Below are 15,157 nucleotides of genomic sequence, written 5' to 3'. Positions count from 1 at the left end.
GAACAGTAAAATTGTCCTAGAACAAAGCTTTATAACAGATCCAAATAGAACAACATACACAAATCCAGTCGTTTTCAGAGTTTTTCTTTCATCAAATAATGAGCTGCTGTCAGATTAAACTTTTTATTTTAGAGTCATTCCACTCTAACTTAAATGTCTTTCCTAATTCTTGGTTTAATGATTTTTCCAAAAGGATTTTAAAAATTTAATGTACTTTATTGGCCATTTCTTGCCTTATTCATCAGATGAGCTTCTTGAAACATGATAGAGTACTTTATTTCTTACTAGTTTGAGAGAAAAGATACTTCTGATTAATTTCAGATTTTAGTAAAAAGGGTTAAAAAACTCATGACCGGCTACTCAAGACAAGATCACGTGTAGTATGAAGGATAATGACTCAATTTTAATTTAAAAAACATCCATGAAAACAGCTCATAACCCCAAAGCTGGCATTTCTTACAACTTTCCTCAACACAATATAATCTTACTCTATTTGCTTTGGCATTGTCATATAGCATGAAGTTCTCATCTCTACATTTTTGAAAATTTTGGGTAATGCATAATCCATACTTTAGGCTGAGCATAGACTCTCATTCACACTCTTTCATTTTCCCGTGTGCCTGATTCTGGTTACTCTTGGCAACTCCTTTTACATAAACTTTTCAAGGAAGTGATAATGTGAACCCAGAGATGCTGAATATAGAGTTTGTAACTCTAATGTCAGTGGGGTTTGTGGAACAAAGGGTCTCAGTTGCCGTCCAAGAGGTTTGTCTAACTTCTCTTGACTCATGTCCATAGCCAGAAATCTTGGAAACTTACATGATTGAGCATCCTGTTTTGGCCCTCTCAAGCTGCAAGTACTCTGACTATAATTTAATATCAAGTTTCCTTAAGAATATGGAGAAATGATTTGCAAAGCAGGGCAAAATAGTCCATAAAGACTATGGCCCAGGACTGCTTGTTGTTCTGTTAAGATATAGGTAGAACAGAAAGTAATAGACTTGAGAAAATAGTGGCTTAAAATAGACAGTTTTTCTTTTTCTGTCACATTATTGTTTAGTCGATCAGCCATGTCTGACTCTTTGTGAGCCCATGGACTGCAACATACTGCCTTCCCCGTCCTTAACTATCTCCCAGAGTTTGCTCAAACTCATGTCCATCGAGGCAATGATGCCATCTCATCTTCTGCTGTCCCCTTCTCCTGCCTTCAATCTTTCCCAGCATCAGGGTCTTCTTCAATGAGTCGGCTCTTCACATCAGGTGGCCAAAATATTGGAGCTTCAGCTTCAGCATCAGTCCTTTCAACGAATATTCAGGGTTGATTTCCTTTAGGATTGACTGGTTTGATCTCCTTGCTGTCCAAGCTCTCAAGAGGCTTCTCCAGCACCACAGTTCTAAAAGTGTCAATTCTTCAGCTCTCAGCCTTCTTTATGGTCCAACTCTCATATCCATTCTGTCACATAGTTGTCTCAAAAAAGACAGTCCATGGATGAAATGGTCGCTGTGCTCCACAAAGTCCTCAGGGATCCTGGCTCCTTCCAGCTATCTCTCCATTAGTTATCAGTCTACATAATGAAATTATTAATAGTACATAATTTAAATTTATTATTATGATTATATTATTTCTACATAATGAATTTAATAATATTTCTACAAAATGGACTTTTGTCCTCAGGATCCATTATGGCTGCTGGAACTTAAGGCATTATATCTGCATTCCAGGCAATCAGGCAGAAGGAGAGAAGAAGGGAAGAGGCAAAATTTACTAGTCTGCTAACATCAAAGGAAGGTCTCCAGAAGCTGTCATCTGCTCCCACAAAAGTCTGTGAAGAAGGTTGGGTAAAATTTTTTTATTCTGGAAAGTCCTATGTTTAACATGGAAGATGGAAAGAACACACATTGAGAAACAACCATTGGTTTCACCCACAGTCACTGAAAGTCCCTTGAGGAGCATGTATAACCTTTTTTTTTGGTCTGATCTTCTTAATGATCCTATCGACTATGGTCTAACTGCTGGTATAGAGTTTTCTTCACTGATTTCGGCTGTTGCTTATACTCTTATGATTGCAAAGACTGCAGACTCAGGTGATCTCAAGTAACGGAGCACTTCCTATAATTGTAATATATATATCACAATTAATAAAATTATATATTACAATTATATTAATGTGCAGGGGAAGATTTTCATGAAGTGGCCAGTGAGGCAAGCCTCCTTTTCCAAAAATGGCTGCAACCATATTTTTGGACATGCATACTCTTTGAGGACTTTGCCACTCTCTTCTTTAAGAGGTGGAGTTTATATCCCCTCATGTGGGAAGACCTTTTCAACTATCTCAGTGAGTTAAGTATGGATGGCAGGAGTGACACTGTGACATCAGAGACTAGATCAAAAAAAGTGAGAGCCTCCATCTTGATCACCTTTGGAACCCAGCTCCCATGCTCCTAATCAACAGCAGGCACTAACTTGCAAGTCACTGGAGGCATTTTGGAAGCAAATCCTCTAGTTCTCAGCTAAGGCCATGTGGAGAATACATGAGCCTTCTCCACTGAGCCCTCTGGAAACTGAGTATTTTTAAGAAAATAAATGATTATGGTGTTTTAAACTGTGAAGTTTGAGGGCAGTTTGTTATAAAGCAATACATCGCCAGAATGGTCAGTAATCAAGGAAACCTGCATGATCTTGGAGAGTGAGACAGTTGGGCCTCACGAGCATGGGAGTGTAGATTTAGGAATGGGAGGGCTGGAAATTCCCTGGCAGTCCAGTGCTTACGACTCCATGCTTTTGCTTTCACTGCCAAGGGTGAGGCTTCGACCAATGGTCATGGAACTGAGATCCCACAAGTTGTGGTTCATTAAAAAAAAAAGGAATAGAAGGATCATTCACGACCCAATATCTTTCAGGTGAGATTATCTTTGTATCCTTGAGTGTCAGCACCCAACCAGGAGACAGAAACAATCTGAACAAGGCAAGTTTAAATAATCATTGTAACAGAGTATTAGAGGAACCAGTTGTTGTTGTTTAGTTGTTAAGTCATGTTTGACTCTTTTGCAACCCCATAGACTGTGGCCTCCAGGCTCCTCTGTCCACAGGATTTCCCAGGCAAGAATATTGGAGTGGGTTGCCATTTCCCTCTCCAGGGGATCTTCCCATCCTGGGGACTGAACACTTGGCTCCTGCTTGGCAGTGATTTCAGTTCAGTTCAGTTGCTCAGTTGTGTCTGACTCTTTGTGACCCCATGAACTTCAGCACACCAGGCTACCCCGTCCATCACTAACTCCTGGAGCTTGCTCAAACTCATGTCCATTGAGTCAGTGATGCTACCCAACCATCTCATCCTGTCATCCCCTTCTCCTCCTGCCTTCAATCCTTCCCAGCATCAGGGTCTTTTCCAATGAGTCAGTTCTTCACATCAGGTGGCCAAAGTATTGGAGTTTCAGCTTCAGCATCAGTCCTTCAAATGAATATTTAGCGTTGATTTCCTTTAGGATGGACTGGTCTGAGCACCTTGAGGCCCAAGGGACTCTTAAAAGTCTCTTTCCCTCTATTCCAAACTTTTTTTTAAATGAATGAGGATTAAATTTTGTCAAATACTTGCTCTTCTTAAACCTGTTAATACAGTGGATTACACAGGTTGATTGTGAAAGAACCAGTTTTGCATACCTGGAATTAAACCTCCTAGGCCACATAATTAAACCCTCTTGGTGTATAATTCTTTTTATACATTGCTAGATTCAATATGCTAATACTTTGTTGAGGATTTTTATGCTTAAATTTTAGAGACAGATGGATTCTCCAGAAGCAATCTCATTTCTACATATTAACAATAAACACCAGTGTGCAGGTATTATTTGTACTGTCTTTGGTCTTTGTATTAAGGATACCACTACCAACAAACAATCAAAATAAACGTGACCTTAAGAGTCATCCCAAACTACCCTCACATTGTGTGCTAAATTGTGACAGTGGCCATTTTTTTATCCTGAGTTTTATTACTAGGAATTATTTATTGCAAACCTAATATTCTCGGTGTAGAATGTTTAACAATTTACTTAAAAAATATCAACTTTCTGAGAAAAGGAGCCAGGGCTGTGCATATGTTCCATTTATTTGTTATAATCAAGCGTGTGCCTGACTATATTTACAATTAAATATAGTGATTTAACAACAAAGGGCTCAAAAACAAAAATCCAAACCAATTAAAAAACCAAAGGGCTAAAAAAAAAACCCCAAAAAACCAAAGGGCTAAATTTCACAGTAATTTAAAATTCAAACTGAGTAATCCCCACACTATGATTAAAGTTTAAATGAAAAGAGTCTTTTTCCTTGCATAAAGGAAATATATACAACTGTTTATAGACAATATTCAAAAATACATTAAGATTCATGATCTTTTAGTGATGAGTATGTAAATACTGCTTTATTTGGCTGAACTACCTAACAATGTCAGCACTTTATGGTAAGAACACCATGCTCTGCACATACTCTGCATTTTTCTGTTATTATGAGCAATTTTAGATATCTTTTTTCCTTCCCCTTTCAGAGACTGTTTATATGCCCTTATTATCTTGACATCATTCTGTCTTGTATCGTTTTATTCTCGAAAACATATATAGTACATTGGCAGGCTTGAGTTTTTGTACTGATAATGTCAAGTTTACTGTTAATCAAAAACTTGGCCAAACTCCTACTGCCTTTTTTTTTTCCAAGTGACCATTTTGGATTTTTAAATTTTCATATATCTATACAGCACACCTACTTCTTCTAAGTGGTCAGTTAACAGTTTATAAAATCTAGACCAGATGAGATCCAGGAGTATTAAGGCCTCAAAGGTGTGTTTTGGTTTAATTAAAAAATTAAGATTCCTTAAACTCTACAGCAGCATATCTACCATTCCAGGCATTCCAAAAATCTGAAGGGCAGACAGAAGGATTTCCTGTTACTACAATTAGAAAAATCATCACAGAGTTCACAAACATTTCAAACACAATTATGAGTAATGCAAACCTGCAACTGCCTTTTCATGCAGATGTACTCTTACAGAGTTAGTCAGGTTTTTAGATAGTTTTCCAGAGAGTAGTTTATTTGAGGTGAATAAGATGAAATAAATCAGTGTACATAAAATAATAAAAACTTTTATTTACAAATTAATAAACAAGCTATAATAAACATGAGCAAACAACAAAGAAAGTTATTAGCTTCTATTCATTATGGCTAGAAAAATAAATTATTTAAATGAGTATCTAAATCTGCCTCCTGCTTCCAGAGAAATTAATGTATTGCATGTACATATTTTCAAATTGTTCCCAACTCTTATTCCAACTCAAGACTTGGGTAGTACTCTATACTTTTTATATAGGAATTGTAAACAGTCTTTAAAAAAGCTAACAGAATAAAAAACACAAAAATTCTATAAACCTTATAGCCTGGATTGATTATGATTAATTTGTGGAAATACACAGTACAAATCTGTCAACCATCCACAATTATGTCTGTTATACATGGAAAATAACTTTTATGACTGTCAGATTTTACTTATATTCTTGAAAGGTAGACTGTTCCCAATAAGTAATCCTTCTACTGCTTCTGTATACTTTCTACATTTTCAATTCAAAAAGAAACAACATACAATTTATTTGACTTTTTGCTTTTTTCTTGCTTGAAATTGCTCTGTTTTGTTTTTTACAGATTTAATCAACATTGACAAGGCAGGATCAATGGATCTCTTGTGTGATTCCTTTTGAATTTCACTCTCATTTTTCTTTATTGCCTGAGTAAGTTCTTGTTCTTTTTGTTCTCTCTGACGGGCTTTTTCCTCAAGGATTTTTTCCATAGCTTTTGTTTTCTTGAAATTAGGATCTGAAGGATCCAAATTGAACAAGTGGGAAGTATACATTGCCTGAAACCGTGCATCCTTAACATTGACCTGCAAACCCAAAAGGAAAGTATAAATACATAAAATTAGTAAACCAAAAGGCCTAGAAATGAGACCAGAGTTCAAAAAGTCAGTGAGTTGATGATAAAAAATACAAATGTATTTTGCGTTGACTCATTAGAAAGGCATTCCTCCACAGATCTTCAATGGAGTTTTTAGGTCTACTCTTGAACCACATGTGCAGGGCACACTGTTCTTATCACACAATGACAATATCCTTGGAAGGGAATTATTGCAGTCTATATGTTACACAGTGGCCTGTTACTACCCCAGCCTCTTAGACTGTCTGCGGGAGTGACCACAGGAGACACAGGCTCACCTATGCTTACAGTGTGAATCTCTTTCTGGCTGAGATAATTAAGCCAGTGATGGTATCTCCTGTTGGAATTTTCGGCGAAGTCACTGCCTTCTTAGTACAATAAATTTTTTTTTCAACCTTGGTGCCAAAATGAGCAGCTACTGAGGGTGATTCATACAGCAGATTTAAAGACCACAATGGGAAAGATGGTACCCCCAAGACTAAGATCTGATCAGATACAAGCTCCAAATTTATCCTTTATCTTTCTACAAAAACACTGCCTTCCCACATTTTAAGAGCATAATCTTAACTTCAGCCAGGCCTTCAAGTATTGCAGGGCACAGGAGGGACCAGACAGAAAGTGAGCGTGACTCCCTCACTGCCACTCATCATTGCCCGGTGAAAAAGAGCCCACCCAGAGATAGACTGTAGAGTTATTTGTAGTAAGGACCACAGGCGTGATACTACTACCGCACTCATGAAAAATGTTTTTATACGTGATGGTCATCATGCGTAAGACATCATTTTCTGCATGATGATTAGTTATCATAATAGAAGATTTGACAATAAATCATTCTTTGCTTTTAACTTTTTGTAAGAAAACTAATTTACCAAAAATTGATTCAGTTGAACAGTACCATACTTGGAGCTGACTTACAGAAACCAGAGTTACATAGTGGTCTCAAAGTCCCTCTCAATGCTGCTTAGAAGTTATTTGTATGCTTTTCTCAATTCTCTGAACAAATTCAAAATCTCTCCCATCTTCTTCTGAGACTATTCTTCTATGCTAACGGATGGAAGTCATCAAATAGTTCCTGATAGCTGTCCGTAGGTTTTCTGTACAGGGCTCAAACTCATGCGTGGGGACTGTGTGGCAGCTAGAAATATGTACTTAGCAAAAAAAGAGGGAAAAGAGGGAGCAGTGGAGACAAGAAACAGAGCAATTAAAAAAGTGTGGTCTGGGACTTTCCCGGTGGTCCTGTGGTTAAGAAACTGACTGACAATGCAGGGGATGTGGGTTTGATCCCTGGTCCAGGAAGACTTCACAAACTGGACAACTGAGCCTACATGTCTCAACTGCTGAGCCCATGCACCCTAGAGTTCATATTCCTCAAAAGAACCCATCACAACAAGAGGCCTGAACACCACAGCTACAGGGCAGCCCTGCTCACCAGAGCTAGAGAAAGCCTGTGCAGAGCAACAAAGAGCCGTGCAGAGAAATGCAGACCCAGCGCAGCCCCCCACCAAAAAAAGAAGCGTGCCCACTGCACTGGCCCTTGCACACAGAGTGTGATGCGAATCTGCTATTTCACAGCCAGGCTTAACGATGCAGAACTTTCCCAGTGTGAGCATCACACTGCATGTGATTCTAACACTAAAAGCTACATATTTTGGTGCAACATAGCTACCAAATTAGAAGCCTACTACTTCACCTGACGCTCCAAGAACCACCCTGGGGATGAACTGGTTATACTGGACTAAAAGATGGCAGCTTTGGCTCCACAATGGGTCCTTCCTGAGATCAAGCTCAATTTTTATCTACAGAGCTGACTTTAGATTCAACACTAGCTTTTAATAGAATAATGACTTTTACCTCAAAGTCATCCTCCAATAATTCCTTCTTCTTCATGAGCTGTTTTTTCTTCTTTTTGCTCAGATTCTGGTGCTCCACAATCTTGTTATAGTTGAAATGTTTCTTGCTCTCTTCTTCCTCATCCATCACAAGTAAAGCCATTTCAGCCTGTGGAGAGAAAAAAAGTTCAAATATATGACAGTGTTTTTCTTTCCTCAAACAGGAGTATGGAGCACAGAAATCCCCTCAGAAAAGGAGAAGCCGGTCATCAGTGCTCTGGGATGACACCTTTCATCCATCACTGACTGTAGGTCACTGGAACTCATAAAGAAATCCACAGACCTCTGTACAGCAACAGGTATAATTTTTTGGCGCAACATCACTGACAACAGGAGAGGAGTGAACGCTTTACCTAAAAACCAGACCATATTTCACATTATGTAACTGATCAGTAGGTGGTAGAAACAAAAGTCCTCAAGTTGCCCAAACAACAATTCCTCATTTTCACTTTGGTCTTTTTAAGTAGACACTAAATCTCATAAACATGTAGTAGTTTATGATACAGACTAGACTTTCCAAACATGTGCTTCAGGAACAATGAATTCCTTTTTTCTTTTGCTGTTTTTGCCTCTACTTTTTCAATATTGATATATTTCTATGAAGGTAAGATTTAATATTTGCTTCTGAAATCTAACATAATGCCTGTTTCCACTCAACAGGTTATTTTCTACTGACCATGGGATTAAATGTAAATTTTCAAGAATCAAGTAAACAACCATGCATGCTACAGAAAATACAATCTTCCTCAACTACCCACTTAGACTGCTTTAATTTCCTTTCCTTTCCATGACTGATACCTACAGCTGGCTTTCTTTTTAGAATGATTTCCTACAAACGAAAGATTTTTTTTGTGTTCCTTAACTCTATGAACACTACTGCATATGCAGTAAAAGATGCATTAAGAGGCAGAGTTTAGGTGACCAGTCTGGCTCCCTCCTAGACAGTGCTGTGAACATCAGACTCAGGAACGCTGCTGACTCCAATTTCTGTCTCAGCAAAAACACATACTACTTTGTGCTGTGGGTATGTGGAGGCGCTTAAGGATAATATTCACTATACTTCCAAGAAAGGCTTTAGTTCTGCACATTAATTTTCAATAATAAAAAGTGAGAAAGGAGCATTTAACAAGCCATAAAGCAAACTCTGTGTTACAGGATAGATTCAGACTGAATTAAAACCATGTCAATATTATTTTGAGGTTTTAATATTAGTATTTTTGTCTCTTATTGTCAGTTTTGTCCTTTATTGTCAGTTATAATAAGGGTTTTTTTTTTTTTTTTAATTTTTTTTTTTTTTTTTTTTTGGCTGCAATGGGTCTTAGTTGCAGCATGAGAACTCTTAGTTGTGGCATGTGGGATCTAGTTCCCTGCCCAGGAATTGAACCAGGGCCCCCTGCATTAGAAGCAAGAAGCCTTAGCCACTGGACCACCAGGGAAGTCCCTAATAAGGGTTTTAAAAGAAGATATTTTCCTCTTAATCACAAAGGGACATGCCTTGGGTGTGAGCTAAATTTTAACTCTGTACTTGGAGAAATGTTTGGTGAAAAGGAGATATTTTAAAATTATGCTGTTAAAATATTTATAAATTCATTGTTAAAATCAGTTATTTCTTTATTAGACATACTGGAAACTCATATGGACACCTTCACTTGAAGTGTACATATCACCTGTCCACTAAACATGTAACCATGACCATTACCTTTTGTCTTTCTATTTCAGCTTCTTCCTCTGGAGATATGTCATCTTTTGCAGATTTTGTTGATTTTTTCTTTTCTTTTATACCTGGCACAACAAACCAACATAGAAGGGTTAAAAATTATGACTATCACAACAACAATTTGCTTACACTATTTATTTAAAAAATTTTGTTTATAACAAAATGCAAGGTATCTAGAAATAATCTTACCAATAAATATACAGAAACAAAAGAAACTAAAAAAGTATTACTGAGATGACTATGGGTATGAATAGAATAATAGTCTGGACATGATGAGTGAATATTATAAAAAAAGGAATTTCTTCTGAAAGTAATGAATAATTCTACATCAATTAGAAAGAAAACTTGTAAGATCATTTTAGCAAAAATGGATAAACACTAGATAGAATTCAGTATCCACTCATAATATATATACATTTAATAAAATTCTAAATAAAATTTTGTTCAAGGAAATCTTTGCAAAAGAATGAGATAGATCTGATTTACTAGTGATACAGTATGCTAAACTATACTACAAAGCGAAAAAACCCAAAAATGCTGTAACTGTACAATGAGAAAAATAGAACAGTATGGCTTAGTATATAATAAAATGTAGCATCATACATCACTAGAAAAAGAAGGGATTATTCAATAACTGGTGCTAGGCAATTTGTTCTACTCTGCAAAATAATCCTTGAGCTATAGCTGTGTGCATGTGCTCAGTCACTCATTCATGTCTGAGTCTTTGCGACCACACTGACTATAGTCCACCAGGTTCCTCTGTCCATGGGATTTCCCAGGCAAGAATACTGGAATGGGTTGCCATTTCCTACTCCAGGGGATCTTCCCGACCTAGGAGCCATACTGCATAATGTACAGAAAAACAAAATGCAGATGTATTAAAGAGTTAAACACTAGAAACAAACAAACAAACAAAAACCTATGAGAAATACAGGGAACAACTAACTACCTGATCTTAAGTAGAAGAAACATTTTCTTAGCATAAGAACAATAGAAGAGATCAAAGGGAAAAAAAAGTAATTTAAATATATAAACTCTTAGAACTCATCAGCAAAATGAAAAATTCATCTGTTTAGTGACAATTTGACAGTAAGTACCTGGAAATAAAAGTTTAACAAAACCCTTTCTCCTTCTCCAAAGACAAAGTTGATCTTTGTTTCACTTCCTGTGTCTACTATTATTAGACAAAATTACTTATGGTAAAAGTGGCTCCTGATTAGAAAAACTTCCAAGGACACAGGGACTTCTGGAGACAAGATGTCAGATGAGATGTTCCTGAAGGAGAGGCAGTAACCAATGGCATTTAAGAGCGCTTGACTCTGGAGTGATTGGCTTGGCTTTAAACTCTGGCTCAACTCCACTCAAGCTAGAGCATTTGTGTTTGTGTCCTTCTTTGTAAAGTGGGGATTATAACAACTAATTGCACCTACCATCTAGGGTTACTGTGAGGACTAAATAAGCTAATAAACGGGAAGAGCTTAGTTAACGTCAGGCACATGGTGCTATAAACTACGTGCTATTATTATTGTAACATTCTGACTACATATTTATGATGTTCTGGGTTCCTTGTGATCACACAGATGCTCTGTTTTTTTCTTCTTTTTGTGTGTCTGTTGGGAAGAGTTCAAAGAGAATTGGTGTCAAAGTATGAAGAATCAATCTGAAGAGTAAGAAGGTTCAGAATCCACAAAGCCACCTTCCAGAATGTTATTACACCATGTCAGCCTTCTCTCAGCTGCTGGACACTGTTTTATTTGTATTTGGATGAGCTCAGTTCTGTCCTTCCAATGCAGAGAAACCAATGGTTACTACTTTAGAAAATAGTAACAATTTACTACTGCTACAGCACTTACTATGCATCAGGAAATAGTGCTATTTACTTCCTTTTACATATGAACTACTTTAATCCTCACAATAACACTGTGAGGTAGGTTCTATTATTTATTACAGTTTTCATTCTGTTGTTGACCAAACGGAAACAGAGGGAGACTGAGTGATTTGTCTCACGCTGAGGAAGTACAGGAGCCATGATTCAAACCCGAGCACTCCAGTTCAGGCTCCGGTGACCCCCACACTCTACCCTTCACTATCAAATGTCATTCTCCCTGGAGTAGTTCTTTCCATTTAAAAAGCACTTTGTTGCGAAATAATAAATTTCAGAGAACAAATAATGATGGCCGAATAACCACATCTAGTGGGGGATAACAGGAAGTCAAGAGAAGCTTTCTTTTTTAAAAATTTATTTATTTTTAATTGGAGGACAATCGCTTTATATTATTATTATATTGTTTGGTTTCTGCCATACATCAACATAAATCAGCCACAGGAATACATATGTCCCCTCCCTCTTGAACCACTTTAGAAGCTGCTTTGTGGGCACCAGCCCTCTGCATGGGGGCAGCTCTGCCCAGCTGAGAGAAGATGACGGTGTATAAAATGTGTCCAGGTTCACCCCTCACTGCCGCCAAGGCATCTGTCTGCACTTTCAAGAAGAAACATTACTGTATGTAGTCCTTTCTCTAAGTGAGATTGTGTTCCTATCTCAAATGTTTTTCAGGGAATGATATATCTGTTTTAAGATTATAGCCTTTTCTCTGCTGTAAAGTACATGCACATACGTGTGTATACACACACACACACACATATATAAAAGTATCATCAAGGTTCCACTTTCTTAGAGTCTAACTCCCACACCCTAAGTTTACCTCTGCTCCTATACTCTTAAGGCAAGAGCTTCTTTTGAAGTGAATAGACAAGTGACATATGCAGAAGATCACTCTGTGGCACAGGAAAAAAATCAGGCTGTCTATGATTAATACATGAAGGAGATAAAGATCTTCACATACAGCTGTGGGAAATCATTTCAAAGAGCCCACAATGAACTGTTTCAGATTTTATAACAACCTGGTGAAAAGCTATAAAAATAAACTTGAAAGGAAGTCTTCAGTAAGGGAGGAAAAAAATCTCCAAGATGGTTGGGACTAAAAATGATATCTAATTTTAGTGTGATGAAAATTTCTTTGCTCAAAAAGAATTTACTGTGTGCTAAACTGAACTGTTTAGTCCGAAGATAAATAATGTGTAGAGACCCTTTCTGCACTGTTAACAAGATTGTAGTAAGTGGGCACATCTTTATTTATTTATTTAAAAAAGCATTTTCCCTTTGGAAAGTTTTCAGACGTGATTTAGATGAAGACTACCGGGGAAATGAAAGTCCCTGTTCTGAAATGTTATCTTTATAATTTCATTTTCTGTTACTTGTAATGTCAGAGAACTGTTCCTGTAAAAAAGTTCTTTCAGAGTGTTCAGTTGATCACTTCTTGTGAGACAGCAGTTAAGAGAACTCACTGGAGGGTAGACTGGTCTCTATACTGACCAAATGGGAGTGGTAAGTCCCCTAATGATTCACACTTAACAGCAAGTTCCTGCACTCAAGAGCACTTATTCATAATCAGATACAATATACAGTCTGTGTATCTTCCTCTGAACTAAGGCATTCGGCCTTGCCTAGAAAGCCAGCAAGTCCTTGTGTCCAGCTCTGACACATATGGATCCTGGCTCTGGTCTTTACAATGCACTTGAAGAGTTACAAAATGCTTATAAAAGCATTTGTAAACTGTAAAACAACATATGAGTAGTATACTGTAAGTACTCAGCATACTGGCTGAATGAACCCAATACATATACTTTACTAGATTTTTTTTTTCCCGTCATGCTGTGTGGCCTGTGGGATCTTAGTTCCCCCTTAGTTCCTATCCAGGGATTGAACCTGTGCCCCCTGCATTGAAAGTATGAAGTCTTAACCAACGGACTGCCAGGAAGTCCCACCTTAATAGATTTTCTTGGTATTTTATCAAATATCTAAAGTTGTCAAGACAAAGGATACACTCTAATAGGGTATATTTACATGTGATATTTAATTCACTCCTACTTCTTGAAAAACAAAATCTTATTAGAGTTTATGCAGTTAGATAGCAGTAAGCACACTACCCCACCATCTCATTTCTATTAAAAAAAAAAGTTTTAACTCATTCTAGAGGTACATTTTCAAAATTCTCATCTAATATTGAGTTTGCAGCTTAGAATAAAATAGAAAGAACACAGCAAATTTACAGCGTATGGGGAAGAAACAGAAGGAAGAATTAAAAAAGAGTTCTGGTACCCATACTGGCTCCTAACCCGAGCCAAATACCAGGTCTGGCATTCGTCAGTGAACTTGATTTCTCCATATTTTTTGAATGGTGTGTAAGTTAGCTCTGGGACTGCCTAGGGTAAAGGTGTTATAAACATACCCAAGTCCATCTGGCTTAGAATGTCTCTGTCCTGCTCAACTGTGGGAACTGAACTATATACTCTTCCAAACACAAACGCTTTTCCTATTTCACAGCTGTTCCTTCTCAGTTTTTTAAACTTTCCTACCTTCCAGGTATACCTTCTCCAGGATCGGGTACTTTATGCAGGCTCTTGACTTCAGAGCCCAAACCTGCATCTTCTCTCATCAACGCTTCCTACCTCTCGTACTATGGTTTGAAATACTATTTATAAGCTAACAATTTCTAAGTATATATTTGCAATCTGACTTTTCAGCTGATCTCCAAGGCTCATATATAAATGTTAACCTAATACCTCCATGTAGATATCTGATTGACATCTTAGGCCAATTATATACTACCGATCCTTTCCTAAGATTCTCCTTAACTCAGTAAACAGAAGAAGATTATCGCAGCCACAGGACTGGAAAAGGTCAGTTTTCGTTCTAATCCCAAAGAATGGCAATGCCAAAGAAAGTTCAAACTACTGCACAATTGCACTCATTTCACATGCTAGAAAGATCATGCTCAAAATCCTCCAAGCTAGGCTTAAACAGTACATGAATCAAGAACTTCCAGATGTTCAAGGTGAATTTAGAAAAGGCAGAGGAACCAGAGATCAAATTGCCAACATCCGCTGGATCACAGGAAAAAGCAACAGAATTCCAGAAAAACACCTACTTCTGCTTCACTGACTATGCTAAAGCCTTTGACTGTGTGGATCACAACAAACTCTGGAAAATTCTTAAAGAGATGGGAATACCAGAGCACCTGACCTGCCTCCTGGGAAACCTATATGCAAGTCAAGAACCAACAGTTAAAACCAGACATGGGACAACAGACATGGGACAACAAACTGGTTCCAAACTGGGAAAGGAGTGCATCAAGGCTGTATATTGTCACCCTGCTTATTTACCTTATATACAAAGTACATCACGAGAAATACTGGGCTGGATGAAGCACAAGTTAAAATCAAGATTGCTAGGAGAAATATCAATAACCTCAGATATGCACATGACACCACCTTTATGGCAGAAAGTGAAGAGGGACTAAAGAGCCTCTTGATAAAGGTGAAAGAGGAGAGTGAAAAAGCTGGCTTAATACTCAACATTCAAAAAACTAAGATCATGGCATCGATCCCATCACTTCATGGCAAATAGATGGGGAAACAGTGGAAACAGTGGCTGACTTTATTTTTCTGGGTTCCAAAATCACTGTGGATGGTGACTGAAGCCATGAAATTAAAAGATGTTTGCTCCTTGAAAGA

At 37.5% G+C, this 15,157-nt stretch overlaps 1 protein-coding gene across 4 annotated transcripts in view; it reads right to left on the bottom strand.

The window, feature by feature from the left end:
- Positions 1-5,052: 5,052 nt before the first annotated feature.
- The window catches only part of ESF1 (ESF1 nucleolar pre-rRNA processing protein), a 52,811-nt gene continuing 42,706 nt past the window's right edge, over positions 5,053-15,157 (bottom strand). For all 4 annotated transcript variants that reach the window (XM_081556521.1, XM_081556522.1, XM_081556523.1 and 1 more), the window contains 3 exons: positions 9,563-9,645; positions 7,826-7,972; positions 5,053-5,924 (listed from right to left, as the gene is read on the bottom strand). In XM_081556521.1, the coding sequence (XP_081412647.1) occupies positions 5,631-5,924; positions 7,826-7,972; positions 9,563-9,645 (524 nt within the window). In that variant the 3' untranslated portion in view covers positions 5,053-5,630. The remainder of the gene's footprint in view (positions 5,925-7,825; positions 7,973-9,562; positions 9,646-15,157) is intronic.

This window comes from Giraffa tippelskirchi, chromosome 13 (genome assembly GCF_054371585.1).
Source record: "Giraffa tippelskirchi isolate mGirTip1 chromosome 13, T2T-mGirTip1v1.2.pri, whole genome shotgun sequence".
In the NCBI taxonomy this organism is placed as follows: domain Eukaryota; kingdom Metazoa; phylum Chordata; class Mammalia; order Artiodactyla; family Giraffidae; genus Giraffa; species Giraffa tippelskirchi.
The sequence above is the reverse complement of the archived record's forward strand: the minus strand, read 5'-3'. Positions and strand labels throughout refer to the sequence as shown.